The sequence below is a fragment of the Dermacentor silvarum genome, chromosome 7, assembly GCF_013339745.2.
Source record: "Dermacentor silvarum isolate Dsil-2018 chromosome 7, BIME_Dsil_1.4, whole genome shotgun sequence".
In the NCBI taxonomy this organism is placed as follows: Eukaryota; Metazoa; Arthropoda; class Arachnida; order Ixodida; family Ixodidae; genus Dermacentor; species Dermacentor silvarum.
In genome coordinates this window covers 168,888,020-168,902,610 of record NC_051160.1, presented here as the reverse complement: position 1 = coordinate 168,902,610, position 14,591 = coordinate 168,888,020, and the positions used below count along the sequence as shown (strand labels likewise).

At 44.2% G+C, this 14,591-nt stretch overlaps 1 protein-coding gene across 1 annotated transcript; it reads left to right on the top strand.

Annotated features, from left to right (window-relative positions):
• The first annotated feature begins 3,640 nt into the window (after positions 1-3,640).
• LOC125947056 (uncharacterized) lies at positions 3,641-12,942 on the top strand. Its single transcript, XM_049671369.1, has 3 exons — positions 3,641-3,816; positions 9,210-9,395; positions 11,677-12,942. The coding sequence occupies exons 1-3, from the start codon at positions 3,663-3,665 to the stop codon at positions 11,898-11,900; spliced, it is 564 nt and encodes a 187-aa protein (XP_049527326.1). The 5' UTR covers positions 3,641-3,662; the 3' UTR covers positions 11,901-12,942.
• Positions 12,943-14,591: the final 1,649 nt, after the last annotated feature.

Below are 14,591 nucleotides of genomic sequence, written 5' to 3'. Positions count from 1 at the left end.
ATGACGAATAAAACTTCAGCATAATGGAAGTTACAGCTTGAGTGATATTGTCAAAAAACATTGGGAAGAACTCGCAAGCAAATTTTTTTTGTAATTTGTTTGGAGAGTAAAGGTACGTCCACACTAGCGACAAAAACGCGCGCGACACGCCGCACGCGGCAAGCGCCCGCGCGGCAGACTCGCGCGGGCAAGTCCACACTGGCGTTTTGCGGCACGCGGCAACGGCGCGTGGAGTGCCGCGTTGTCTCGTTCCATTCGATACTTCTCGTGACAACGCGCTCTCCGTTCTACCGGTTTCGTGTTCCATTGGGAGTGTCTGTGTTTATTTGCGCCACTGCCGGCCACGCTCAGCCATGTCGGAAACGGACGAGGAGGTACTGGAGACTGTGAACACTATAATACTTATTTGTTGTTTACTTGTGCGACGTCGACGTGCCAGAAAGCGGACGAGAAGGTTTTTGGTGCACCCTATGTGGCGTTACAGGGACACTGAGAGCCAGCACACTCTGCTTTCCCGCATGTGCCAGCGGTTGGCACGCAGCTCCTTGTCCTTAAAATCGACGTTCGATTTGTCATAGAGGCACGCATATCCGCGAACGGTTTCCAAAAACGCCTCCATTGCGAAGCGAATTCTTCTTCGACGTCTCGGTGGCGGTGTGGGAATGCTTAACAAAAACAGCCCCATTGACTGGACAAGGCCTCTGAGATTTTACGGCGTGCGCGTCACTGTTCAATCTCAGAGTCCATGCATTATGATTCTTTGCTTGTGTGACAGGTGGCGCCACAACTGCGCAGCTCGCTTCTGATTGGTGCTCGTTTTGCGGCTGCCGCAAAAAATGGGTCTCGCACCCATTCGAGCGTTTGCCGCGCATTGCTGCCGCTTTTCGTGAATCTTGCCGCGCGCGACAGCACCGCTCGCCGCGCGCGGCGTGTCGCGCGCGTTTTTGTCGCTAGTGTGGACGTACCTTAACTAGCATGTGTAGTAAATGGTTGGTGCCAGAGACCACCTTTTTTCAAGTTTGACTGGTTGCTCGGATGATCTCGTTTTGTTCTCGCAACTTGTCATAGTGGTTTTCGATGTGTGGCAAAGCCAGTGTCAAGTAGACACCATTTACTATTTTGTTTGCTCATATGTTGTGTTTATATCAAGTACAATGCATTGCATGTACGGTACGCTATATTGCATTCTACGTCCATGCCACAGTTGTAGTCGTGCCTACGGGTGACTAAATTTCATTTTCAACTTGCCGGCATGTTCTCGTTTTGAATGCCCAGATAACAGCTTTGGCTTTTGGCTCAAGGTCACTTGAAGATCGCCGACAACGGGAGCTAAAAGCAATTCATGCTTAAAAGAGTAGGCAACCTTAAATTTTGACTTAGGTGTTTCTTTTTGGCACTCGCATCCCGGCGTTGGTGTTCTGTGCTTTGGTAAGCAGTAATAAGTGATTTCTGATCAATTATAATTATTCCAGACACTTCAGTAACTCAACTTGAACTAAGCTTATGCTTTGATATCATGTCTATTAAGAAACCGATGGATTTTGCACTGTACTACTTTTTTTCTTTTTTTCCTGATTTATTTTTATTCTGGTCTCAGCTAATTAGTTATAATTATCCCAGACACTTCAGCAAGTCAGCTTGCAACAAAACTTATGCTTTGATATCATATCTATAATGAAAGTCATGAATTCTGAAATGAACCATTTTTTTCTATTTTTCTGATTTACTTGGATTGCGTCCCCGGTCGTCTCAGCTAATTAATTCTAATTATTCCAGACACTTCAGTAACTCAACTTATAGCTAAACTTATGCTCTGATATCATATCTATAATGAAATTCGTGAATTTTGTACTGTACTATTTTTTTCGATTTATTTTCATCTCTTGATCATTTTTAGGAGGTGAACCAGAAGTACTGTCCAAAAAACAAATGCCACTCGACGCTCCTGCCACTAAAAACTCCCGATACAGCTTTCTATTGCTAAATACGTGCAACATAAGATTGTTTTTTTTCTTTTTCTTTTTTTTTTCGAGCGTGAAAGAAGCCCGCGAATACACGCAAAATTGCCGCACAACTAGCCGCTCGAGGCACTATGCGTGTATCCGCGGGCTTCTTTCACGCTCGGAAAAACACTTTTATGTACCACGTAATGGGCAACAGAAAGCTGTATCGGGAGTTTTTCCTGTTGCTCTATAATTTTCTGATTGACACTTTTCATCTAAATATAATATCTGAGAAGCTAATTATTTATTATTAATTGATTAATAATTATTAATTATAATCATTATCTAATTATTTATCCAATGCAAAAATTGAGTATCTGTAAGCGACGGCAAACATTACCTTGGTTCTGTCCAGCTACGTGGCATCCAGCTACGTCCAGTTACTGTTGTGCTTCAATGTATAAAACAGCAGTTTGGTAACAAAGTAAGTGTAACAACAGTGCATTTTTGCGGCGAGTTTGATGGCGCATATTTCCAAACTGGTGTCATTCGGGAAATTCATTCCAAGTGGATACGCCTGGCAAGCTCACCGGCTCAAATTCGTAAATCGCAATATGTGTCGTAAAGTAATAAAATAAGAAGCTAATTAGTGATTTCTTGTTAATTAGTTGAATCTATGTTTCGATTGCTCGTGCTACTAATGTCCGCCTCATCGATTAACCCAGCTCAAGGATAAGAATTATGCTACCTGCCACAGGCGATTTCTAAAAATTTCGTAAGACTTAAAAATGACCACCCTGTATGTATATATATACACAAAATGGGAGCACAAGACAAACGTCTCATCAAGCAGTGACCAATGACCGATGATTGGGCACCTCCTGGATTCCCATAGGCTTCTGTTGTAAGTGGCCAGTGCCCTGTCTGTGTCAGAAAACTGCATTGCCTCCATGTTAAATATGGGCAAGATGGTGGGAAAAGTACTTTGTAAGCATAATAAATAAATATGTTTTTTAAATAGTGCGTTTCGTTGAGTTGTTAGCCCTTAGCGCACAATAGAATGAAACAAGTTTGGGTGATCTCTGCGACGTGGTGTCCATATTTTACATGAAAGCCTAGGTCTATTCTGTAACACGTAGAGACGGGTGCTGGCCAGTGTGCTGGGAAACTGCTTGGCCACCACGCACAATCTACGCTGTTATACTTTCCGGTGGCAAATCGAAGCGCAGAAGCACAGGTACAAATGTTTAATCAATGGGACGGCATGCTGTCTACCGTTCGTCATGATGTCAAACTAACAAGCACGAACAGCGACAATTGTGTACGTTACTGGTCCGTAGTTCATTTCGCGCCGGTTGCTTCACGTATTAAAATGAATATTTCTTTTTAATAAAAACGATTAAAGCTGTGCGCGCACACAGGGCGCGACATTTGCGACGTTTGAATTTTGCACTATTTCCCGCGCGCTCCGTACGTGACCGGCCGGCGCACTGCGTTTCCGCGATAAAGAAAATAGTTCCTCAAGGAAGCTAAGCAGAAAACTTTCACACTCTTGCAAACCACAGAAATTGTTAAGAAATACCATTATATTACAAGATTTGTTAATGAATATGGCAATTCATATCTATGAAAGCGTGGATTTGTATGCGCGTTTTTGTCTGAATGCGCGCTTGCGCTGTTGCCTCTTTGGCGCATTCCGGAACTTTGTGCGTGCGGCGTATGTGTGCGGGTTGCGTGATCAGTTTGCTGCGTTTTCTGTGCCCTTTGCCTCGCTGTGACATCTTTGGTATATTCCAACTTGTTGCTCGCTCGTTATGGGCTACACGTTGCCTCGAAGATCACCATGATCGCCTGCGACTCAGCCACATCGAAGGTGAGTGAGTGTTTCGAATTCCACTTGCTCGTTCATTGCGACGCTTTCAGCAAAAGTGCGTTCAGCACGTGCGTGTCTTCCAAGCGCCTCTGTGCTCGTTTTCATTACTAGTACTATCCTTCCGTTGCGAGAATTGGTTGTGCAGCACTAGATTTGTGATATTGAGCATGAAGTTTTGTCCTGATTTAACTTCAAAGCGCGCTTGCGGCGACGTAAAGCAGCTATGTGGAGCCAGCTAAAACAGGGCATGTTGTGCGCGCCACGATTTTTGGTACGGTGTTCCAGCACCGATTGAAACAGTGGCGTAGCCAAGGGGGGGGTTGGGGGGGTTCAAACCCCCCCCCCCTGAAATGTTTTGCCCCCCCCCCCCCCCCACTAACCCACCCTTTGCTCTCGTCGCTTCGCGCTGACATATTTCAAGAAACCGGTACTACTTTCACACTTTCATTCCTGGGCGCTTCCGTTTGGGTTGGTAATTTACAGCGAATCATGTCTGCATATGGAAAAAACCTGTCACGGTGTTTGTCAAGGCCTTGACACTCTGTGAGGTTTTGGGCGCGAATGTGGCGGCCGCATTCTGAAACAACAAATGCGCAACAAATGAAGCAACAAATGCGGCAGCCGCATTTTAGATGAAGGCGAAAATGCTCGAGGCCCGTTTACTTAGATTTAGGTGCACGTTAAAGTCCCCAGGTGGTCGAAATTTTCGGTATACATTTCCGCCGCTTCCCTTCAGGTGCCGGTTAGGCCGCGTTCGCGTAGGAACTTGGTCTCGAAGCTGGCGGAAGCGGCAAAATCTTGCAAAAATCCGCCCGCCTAGGCGGCAAAACAGGCAGAAATACAGGCGGCGAGCCAAATTGGTCTCTGACCGATTTTTTCGCCATGGCGAAGCAGAAACGTGGCGGAAAGTCGTAAACTTCCGGTCGTAACATTGAACATGGCACCAAAAGTGTAGGCTGCAATGCTGATCGACGCGATCAAGAACCACCCCTTGCTCTACGACAAAAGAAGTACTAAAACGTACTGTCAGCAATACTCGCGATAGTATTCAACTTCGCGCGACCGGAGGCGCGGCAACGAAGCCAACGGAGTCGCGTGACCCAACTTCTCGCGCTTTTGCAAAGCCAGGCGAACCCACCACCGCCGTTTCCGAGGTTTTCTTGTCTTCCGTTTATTCATTGTCCATTTCTAGAAGACAAGTAGGTAGAAGTATAAAAGCCATTTCTTCTTCCACTTCCATGACAGACAATAGTTAGGCAGATTCCTCGTTGGCGCTCCATAATTCTCCTCGCACGTGCACGGTATGTTGCAGAAGTCGCGGGGTGCTTTTCTCGTCGCGACGATAGATTGGGAGCGTAGGTCTCACGTAGGACGCGCAGGCTTCGGCGAGCCTCAACACAAAGGGCCAGCCCGGGTTTTAGCTTTGATGTTCCCGTTGCCACTTTCGTGTCCTGGAGGCGCCGAAAATAATACGAAATGATGAAATGTTATTACAACTTGTAAATAAAAGCTATTAAAGAAATATAATCACGCCTAGGCAGCAACCTGTGACACAGCGCTACCGCGCCCGTGTGAGGAGAATTACAGAGCGCCAACGAGGAATTTACCGAAGCTCGCAGATGACACGCGAAATTGCGCAAGATGATCACTTTTGATGACGGGTGGGTCAGTGAATGAACATATCGCTCCAAATAATGCGATAATGAGCGCCACCACACCGACAAACGTACGCAGACTAGATGGATGTGGACGAAAGCGGCAGCGGCGGCCGCGGTGGTAGCAAAACAAATGTGAACTTGGACATGCGCGGAAAAGATTTTCCGGCCGCTTTGGCCTTTCCGGCCGCTTTGGCCTCTCCACCCGCTTGCCGCTTCCCAAGTGTGAACGTAGCCATAGTCTGCAGCGCAAAACGTCTCTCGTTTGCGATTGCGCCCCTACGGAAGGCTGGTAGTTACTGTTGTGTTGCTGAATCCCAAACCAGCAATTACGAAAGGCTGGTAGTTGCTGTTGTGTTGTGGAATCCCAAACCAGCAATGTACACACGAAAGGGTTGATGCCAGCAGTGAAATTCCACCGACTCGCAACAGAATGCACGAAACAGATAGCCGACAAGCATGGATTACTGCTGTGCGCAGTAGAGCGTAAGTTAACTCTTGTTGCAGGCGCTGACAGTTCTCGTCGGAGTTCACGCGTCCTGAGAAATTGATTATGTGCACTATGCACTGAACAAGACCGGAGTTCATTCCTGCATCACTAGTACACCAATCAGTCGAGAGTCTCTGAGTTACAAGGCCGCTTCCTGTTTGCACCGGCGTAAGTGAAGCAGAAATGAGTTGCACGCATTACTTAAAATGCGTACACATGCCATATCTATGCTGTGCGGTGAAATATTCTGTACAATTCTGAATGTGTTGACGTAAAGGCAAATGACGGCTGCACGCTCGCACACAGCGGAAGACAGCGGCCCATGCACTTGCCGCAGGAAATGCAAGGCGACGAAAGCTTCGTAAAAAAAGCATTACTCGTTTTGCGAATATTTCAGTTTTCTAGCGCAAAGACGCACCGAACAAGCTATGGGAGTAGGTATATAGCCTGCATGGTCACACGTGCATTTTCACGTGTATAGCCGTCCTTGACTTGTGAAACGCACTTCGCCCCGACGAGGACGACGCCATCTACGCTTAACGGAGATTAACAATTAATGATGTCTTCTCCGATCGGGCGGGTCGTCTCAATGATGCGTTTTCGAAGACTGGTCCATTCAGTGGCGCGATGAGAGACGGTTGCTCCAAACGCCCACTGTACCTGTCGTACTTACTGTATTTTACTGAGCTTACATTACTTTTTACTTAATTTCTTCACAAGCAGACACTAGAGCACTGCACGGGCCGATTTTTTCAGCCCGGGCCCGGCCCGGGCCAGTTATTACGTTGGGTGGCCCGCCCGAGCCCGATCAAAACTTTTATGGCGAGACCCGGGCCCGGCCCGGGCCCGGAAATAATCTACGTTACCCGCCCGGCCCGGCCCGCCACCCCTTTACCTTAGGCCCGAGCCCGAGCCCGGCCCGAGCCCGGCCCGAGCCCGACTCTAAACCGGCCCGAACCCGGCCCGAGACGGAGGGGGTTCATCGCCCCCCCCCCCCTCGGTCGGGCCGATGAACCCCCTCCGAAAAAAATTTCTGGCTACGCCCCTGGATTGAAATTAGCCTTATTAATGAGCGCTTGTGCTCTGCCGTTTTGGTGGGCAGCTATGTGGAGCCAGCTAAAACAGGGCATGTTGTGCGCGCCACGATGTTTGGTTACGGTGTTCCAGCACCGATTGAAATGAGCCTTATTAATGAGCGCTCGTGCTTTGCCGTTTTCGTGGAAACAATGCGACGTGAAATAATCCGAACTGTACTGTAACCAAGTATACTTCGTTCGCGCAACGCCGTCCATTGACGTGCATCTACTACATGGCGTGTCGGGATCGGCGAAAATATGCGCGGGGCGTTTGCCGCTCGAATGTATTCTGCTGCGCTGTTCGCTTCAGGATCGAGTGCCCAGAGTCCGCTGACACGCCGTGCGGTAGACACGCGCTGTGGCGCGATAATAATAAAGAATTGCAAGGGCGTATATGTGATTCATGTGATAGGTGAGATAAAAAAGGGCTGATGCCAGCGAATGCTGTGAAATCATCAGGTTATGTGTGGTTTGTTTTCCGCCGGTACGCGCGAGGTGAACTTTTTTTTTATTTAACCATTATCTCCCTTCGACGCCATCGAGTACTTCGCGCTAACGCCTTCGCGTAGGCACTCTATATTCACGGAAAAGGCAGATTCTGTGGGATTCTATGTTCTGCTTTAGTGGGATGAAACATTCAAAATAATGTCATCGTGGGAAGTTTCAGCCTTTGGCCCGTCAGTAACTGATTGATTTAACTAAGTTCGAAAATCAGTAAAGGAACGAGATGCTTGGGCATATTTGCCGTGTCGTCCCACTGTGCTTCCAGTGACATGTAGGCGTTATCGACAAATGTCAAAAATTAGCAAGGCTTTTTATGAGATAGAAGTAGACAGCTCTGTCAATAAGTTATTTTTGCTTTGAATTCACACACTAAAGAGGAGAGAGAGTGAAAGGGGAGCGTATCCTTGTGAACTAAATGACGCTTTGACATAAGCTTGGAGCAATGGTTTGTTGGTGGAGCAGTTCTGTGGAATACTTAGAGAGTAAGCAAACTGCAGTATAGCAGTAGTTAGACGGGGAGTAAAAAAATGCAACACTGGTTTTATATGAACGAGCTACCTTTAAGATGTGGCCGCAACAGTTCAGTAGATGAGCAAAAATAATTTTAAAATTTAGGAGAGAAATTCAAAATAAATTATTTGCCCACCTCACACTGCCATTGGAAAGAGCCGCTATGCTTTAATCTTTTCAATCAGTCATTTATATCCATCCATTTATGTCGGCCTAATCGTCCATGTAGATGTTTTGATTGTTGCTTTTGAGTTACCGTGGCGTCACATTTTAATACTGACATCTGTTTTCAGAATCAAAATGAACCTGGAGACGCCACAGCCGGAATGCGAAAGGTGAATTCTTTGGCCATTCATCGTCTAGCGTCACCATGATCAAATGCACTGTTGCCAGGAGAATGTATTGCCGGGAGGTATTCTCCTTAAGATTTAGTAAAAATGGTAGCATTAAGTGTCTCCTTTGCGATTTTGCATAGCCTTTGATTTGCGAGTCGATTCATTTATTTGATGAGGTGGGCAGTTGGCGCACCCTGCCTTTGTGTCTTATGTGCACATTCAGCTGAGTAGGTCTGGGACAGAGCAAGCGAATCTGATGTGTAGTGGTAATCGCATTAACGTCGACAGTTATCTTCCTGTTTGAGCTGCTACTGCTGCTTGCCAACACAAGCAGCAGTTGCCCAAGATGGCGTGAAAGAGGTTCATTGAAGAGTGGCACATACTCTGAGTCACATATCCAGAGATCCAAGCAGGTTCATCAGATGGTTATTAACCCACTTCCCTCAACATAGCAGCCCTACCCATTAGGCTATTGACCACCAAGTGACCCAAATTGGCTGGAAAATAGTTAGAGACAGACACCCGAAAGTATGTGAAGTATCCTAAAAATGCTACATGCATTAAAGTTTTCGATGCTTTGGTTTACTTACTATTTTATTTTGTACTGGATGAATCCTTATTTTTCTGAAGCATGTGGCATCCTAACAGCATAACAAGCTATGGCATTAGTTTTAGTTGTTTTTATTAGTGACATTAGTTGACATTTTAGGTCTGGAGCAGGCAGTATTTCTGTGATTTATTTGGAGTGTGGCTGTTGTGTAAATGTGCTTAAAATCCTTAAACTACCTCACTAATATTTACTTAAACGTACGGTTTCACATAGGTTGGAGAAGTGCTCATTCAGATGATCCTGGCACAGCTTGCCATGGTGGACCAGGCAAGTTTGCAAGGGCCTTGATTCACCATGTGTTCACAGAGAAGAACCTCATTGGCCACTCACTTCTCGGAAACAACACCACCAATAGGCAAAAAGAGGCTCTTGGCCTTATCAGGGTCAACGCTGTTATAGGCAAGTACCGTACATCCTTTTTCCCATTGCATTTTTGCATTCACATTTTGTACTTGGAATTACCAGCTTGCTGTTAGCACAACAAATGACCTTCAAGTAGACTGTGTCTGCAACTACGTGCTACAATAGCCTACTGTTTGGAATGAATGTTCATTTGATCTCAAGTCTCTAACGCCTCCATACTGAAGTGCTACATTTTAAAAGCAGCCTTAACTGCTAGAAGTGATTGGTGGCTCCAACTGACAAAGTTAGGTGTATTTGCACATTAGTTGCACTACTTGACTGTCATTGCAATGAATAGTTGCAATGAAGCAACTACCAATCCGTAGTACCAATCTGTGAAGCATGCTTCCAATCTGGTGGTATAGCGGGTGTGCTTAAGTAGCCTGAAAGTGTTGTTATAATATAGGAATTGTGGAGAAGCTATGCTCAAGTGCAGTTACTGCTCAACACGAGGGACAGCACTTCCACCAAATTTCAGCAATCAAAATGGCCCTCCAGATTCTGTAACGCAAAACATAGTGGTTTCACCTATTTCAACAGACCACATTGAATCCAGATTCTGTAACGCAAAACATAGTGGTTTCACCTATTTCAACAGACCACATTGAATTAAAGTTGCTCCTGTCTTGAAGGAGGTCCATGTGGTGGCAGAGAGTAGCCTTTCAGAAGAGGGAGCTTAAGTTACGGGGCATAATTGGTTGTTTCGATCAAAGCAACAATTGGAACAATTGCAAACTTCGTTGTTAACATTGCTATGTTTAGCAATGTCCATTCATTCTAGGCACTCACCCTATTAAGATCCAATTTATCACATTGTATTCTAGGATGTGGAAAAAACAAAGGTATTCATTTGACTTTTCCTCACGTTCCCATAAAATGATCAGTACTCAACAGGCCCTTGGCAGCTACTATATAAAGCTTCTTACAGAACATGAGGCATGTCCACAGCTCCCACTCTGAAATTGTTAGAAATGTCTCCTGCTTTCTTACTTCAAGGACGTGCTTGCCTGTTTTCAGCGTTATTATAAACCAGTGCTCAAGTACTATGGGTTTAGATTTATCAAAGATTGAACGAGCTTTGTGGGTGTTCATGTTTAACCCTTTGAGGATCACATATTTTCTGGAAATACGTCCCCCAATTTAAGCTTTATATTTTTATTCTGGATTGTTCTTCAGAGTGACCTTTCGAGAAAAAAAATGGGTAAATAATTTTTTAGGTCACAAAGTGACAAAGGTTTCTTAGTGTCCGCTGTTTTACACCATGTTTATTGTAGCATGCACGGCAAACTAGCATAATCACATTTTTTAAATGTAATGACACTCACAAGACATTAAACTAGGTGAATACTCCCAAACTACTGCAGTGATGGGCACCATAGAGTAAAGAGAAAGATCAGTTTTGGAAGAAGCCAAGGGGCAACAGCACAATCAGGATTTTTGTAGAAGTCGCAGAAGGTTACAGAATCTGTAATGTGATGCTTGGGGACACTTCATTCTTAAAAGGTATGCTTATTTATATGTTCTTTCGCCGCCACATATTTATGGTTGTGACCACACGATTTGTTTCCGCCACTCTACATGCATGGCACTGACCCTGAAAGGATTAGCAGAGCCAGTCCACTTGCATATTTCTCTTGTAAGACTGAGCATTTCGTATTTCTTCTTCGCATTTATTTGTGTTAGTGTAACCAGGTTGGCGTGCAACTGCAGTAAATCCTCGTTATAAGCAGTATTTTCTTTTAAGTAGAGAGGCATAAGAATGGCCATCATAATGCAAGAAGTGCACTCCAGTAGAATATGAGCTCTTAAAACAAATTCAGATATACCATACTCAATTCTGGCCGCATAACCGTATTTGGAGCAACTCCTGCAAGGAAAAGTGCAATAAAGTGCTGCACATTTTGATTATGATTGTTGAGAGAACTAATTTTAGTTGCCAGTAGTCTACCTTTAAGTTTTTTCACTAACAGTATGAAGTCTTATTTCCACCATTTTGTTCCTAAGCAAGCAACGTTCACATTTTTCACACCAAGGATATTCATGAAGTTATTCTGCCACAGTGGGCTTTTCCTGTTTGCCTTCTGCATATTGTACTAAGTGGAGTCCTCCGGTGCCACTCCACTTTGAAAGCTGGTCATTCTCTAGAATTGAACTCGTGAAAACTTTGAATAAACAAAACAAATGAAACAGTTTCATTATAACAGGGCATACTGTATGTCGCACTTTTGCATGTGGAACATTGATCTTAAACCTCATGCTCTTTTTCCTTTTTTTACAGGCTTTACCTGTCACAAGTTTCCTGGGACAAACATGGCCTACATTAAGAACACTCTGGCCTCACTTCTCGCAAGGGACCTGAAGTGTCCAGAAGAGCTCAAGTCTGTGGACAGTTCAAGTGTTGTGCACTTGCAGCCCTCAACATTTTTTTATTATTATGATGTTTCCAGTCACCTGAAAAGCCCAGGTTGGATGGTTGAGACACAAGTACTGTGTTGTGATTAATAATTAATTGCACAAGTGTTGTGCTTTGTATTTTAGTACATTTTTACGTAAATTTTTAATATATTTCCACAAAAGATAGTGTTTCTTGACTATTTTATTTCATAGGTATCTCGGGTCATTTCGTGCCAAGACTGTTCCATGACGGCACACCATTTCAAGTTTGTTTGATAAAGTAAAAGTAGGCACAGTGAGAAATTTTACAGAAAATTAGGTTTCATAAATACACCGGAAAGTGGAATCTGTGCTATTGTCAGAGTGGTTCTGCTTAAAGAAAAACTACATATTAACATATGTTTGTAGTAATGGTTTATTTTTCTATTTCGAAAGAGTAAGAATTAAGAGGTAAAGTTTGCTTAAATTCAGAGTGCAACAACAGTTCTCGGGCAAGGCAGCGATGTGCTTTCTTTCATGTACGCATGAAATCTGATTTCTTGCAAATTCTTTCATTCTAACTTGTTTTGCGGCACTCAAAAATTAAAAAAAATTTTCTCATGCCAGTTCCGTTTAAGTCTTCCAGCAGGTAACTAATGGCCACTGTCTATCACGTAAACATCTTTAGTCAAATTGAATAAATCGCTTGGTATGTAATGACCTGCCCAGGAACCTAGTAATCATGGCAGAAAACGCAACTGGATCGTGCAACAAGCAATGCAGCACAATAAACTGCTGCCATGGCACAACTTATTGTAATTACGATGTCGTTTCAGAGGAAGATAATGTTTAGTAAAATGGGCGCACACCATTTAACCAATAAATAAGAGTCTCAGTGGGCTCATTCAAATTGTGCCATGATTATTAAGTTGCTGGTACCAAATAGAGAAAGCAAGTACATTTTGAATGTTATTTACTGTAATGCTTGTATATTATTTATTTTCTATTTATTTCAATTTTGAGAGCCACGCAAAATTTACATCTCTCAGTATTCAATTTCATTATTGTATCAAGCTGCTGGTGGTTTGTAGATTGCGTTAGGAATTTTTTTATCTCAAGGCACACATGGCTGTACAGTTAACAAATGTTTGGCTTCAATAAACAATTCATCTAGGAAAAAAATGCTTTTTCTCCACATCAATTTTGAGCTGTTGATTTCGTGAAGGAGTATTGATTTTGTGTGTTAAGCCAATTCAAAAACTGGCATAATAGTTCTGCTAGCAGCTCTATAATATGTTTTATTACAGGCTATATCTAAAAGTGTGTTTTTTTCCCTGGGTGACCCAGGTCTGCAATACAGAAGTGCCTGCATTTAAGTTTGCCCCTGTCCTCTAGTATGCAAGGACCACATCAATATGGCATCAATGTTTATGCTATGAAACTCAACTTAGCTCAGTGGTATTTAAAGAAGTCTAGTGCAGTTTTCAACACTACTCACCAAGCAGCATATTTCAGTGGGCTCTCAAGTGATTTCAATAGTGACGTTCAACACTGCTCCAATAATATTTAAATGGTGTTGCACTATTGACTAACATTGCACGTTGGGCTAGTTGGTATAACGTAATGGAGGCAAAAGGTGTAGTGCATCAGAAACAGGACACAAGAGGAAGAACACAGACAACACACACGTTTGGTGCTTAACGTGTGTGTTGTCTGTGTTCTTCCTCTTGTGTCCTGTTTCTGATATGTAGCACCTTTTGCCTCCATCAAGCAATATTGACGTTTAACGCTCATCCAATAATACTTCAATAGGGTTTCAATACTGATGTTCAATACTGCTCCAATAATATTTCAATGGGGTTTCAATATTGACATTCAACATAGTTCCAACATTATGTCAATGGGGTTTCAATATTGGCATTCAACATATTTCAGCAATGTCTCAACAGGTTTTCAATATTGACATTCAACACATCTTCAACAGTTCTTCAATGGGCTTTCAATATTGGAATTCAACATGGTTTCAACAATCCATCAATGACTTCTCAAATTGAAACGACCCAATGATGTTTCAACAAAATGTCGCGGGCCAATTTTCAACACCTGTCAACAATTTCCTATATTAATGTTTCAACAAAGCCTCAATGTGCTTTCAATGCTATTTGTTGACATTGACCAATGACTTTTCAACAACTTTTCAACAATTTTTTTTGTAAGGGTTGCTTTGCGCTCGGGCTTTGGCATTGGCCCTAATCGCTGCCTTTTCATCTAGTACCGTTACTCTTTGCACCAAAAGCTTTACGCTTTACAGATTTTCATTACATATCGTGAGTAGTTCCTCCAACATCTTTCTTTGCTGAGCCTCTCCCTCACGCGTTTCCGAGTCGCTCTCTTCCTCCGCCTCAGAAAGGGGGACCTTACGCTTTGCTTTACTGAGTCCTACGCGGGTTGTCTGTTCGACTACCTCTGGTGTCTGGTTGCTCGCCTCTATTTCACCGAGCTGGGGGTTTGCCTTGGCGGCTTTGAGTCGGCGTACCTCCTCTCTAAGCTACTTCACTTCCTTAAGCAATGCCTCCACGTGAGACCTACTACCATGCTCTAGCGAAGTCGACCGCGTTACCCCGTGGGTCTCTGCTGCTCTTCGTCTTTCCTTTGACAGGATCCGCCCAGGTAGGCTCCTCCTGTATCATCACGCTGGATATCGAGCGCCCTCTGGATGGAAAGCGGTTCCTGGTTGGGCCGCGCTTCCGCGCCGCTGGCGTGCGAGAGCGGTTTCTCTCGGTGCTGCGCTCCCGCACAGCTGGCGTACGCGAGCGCCGT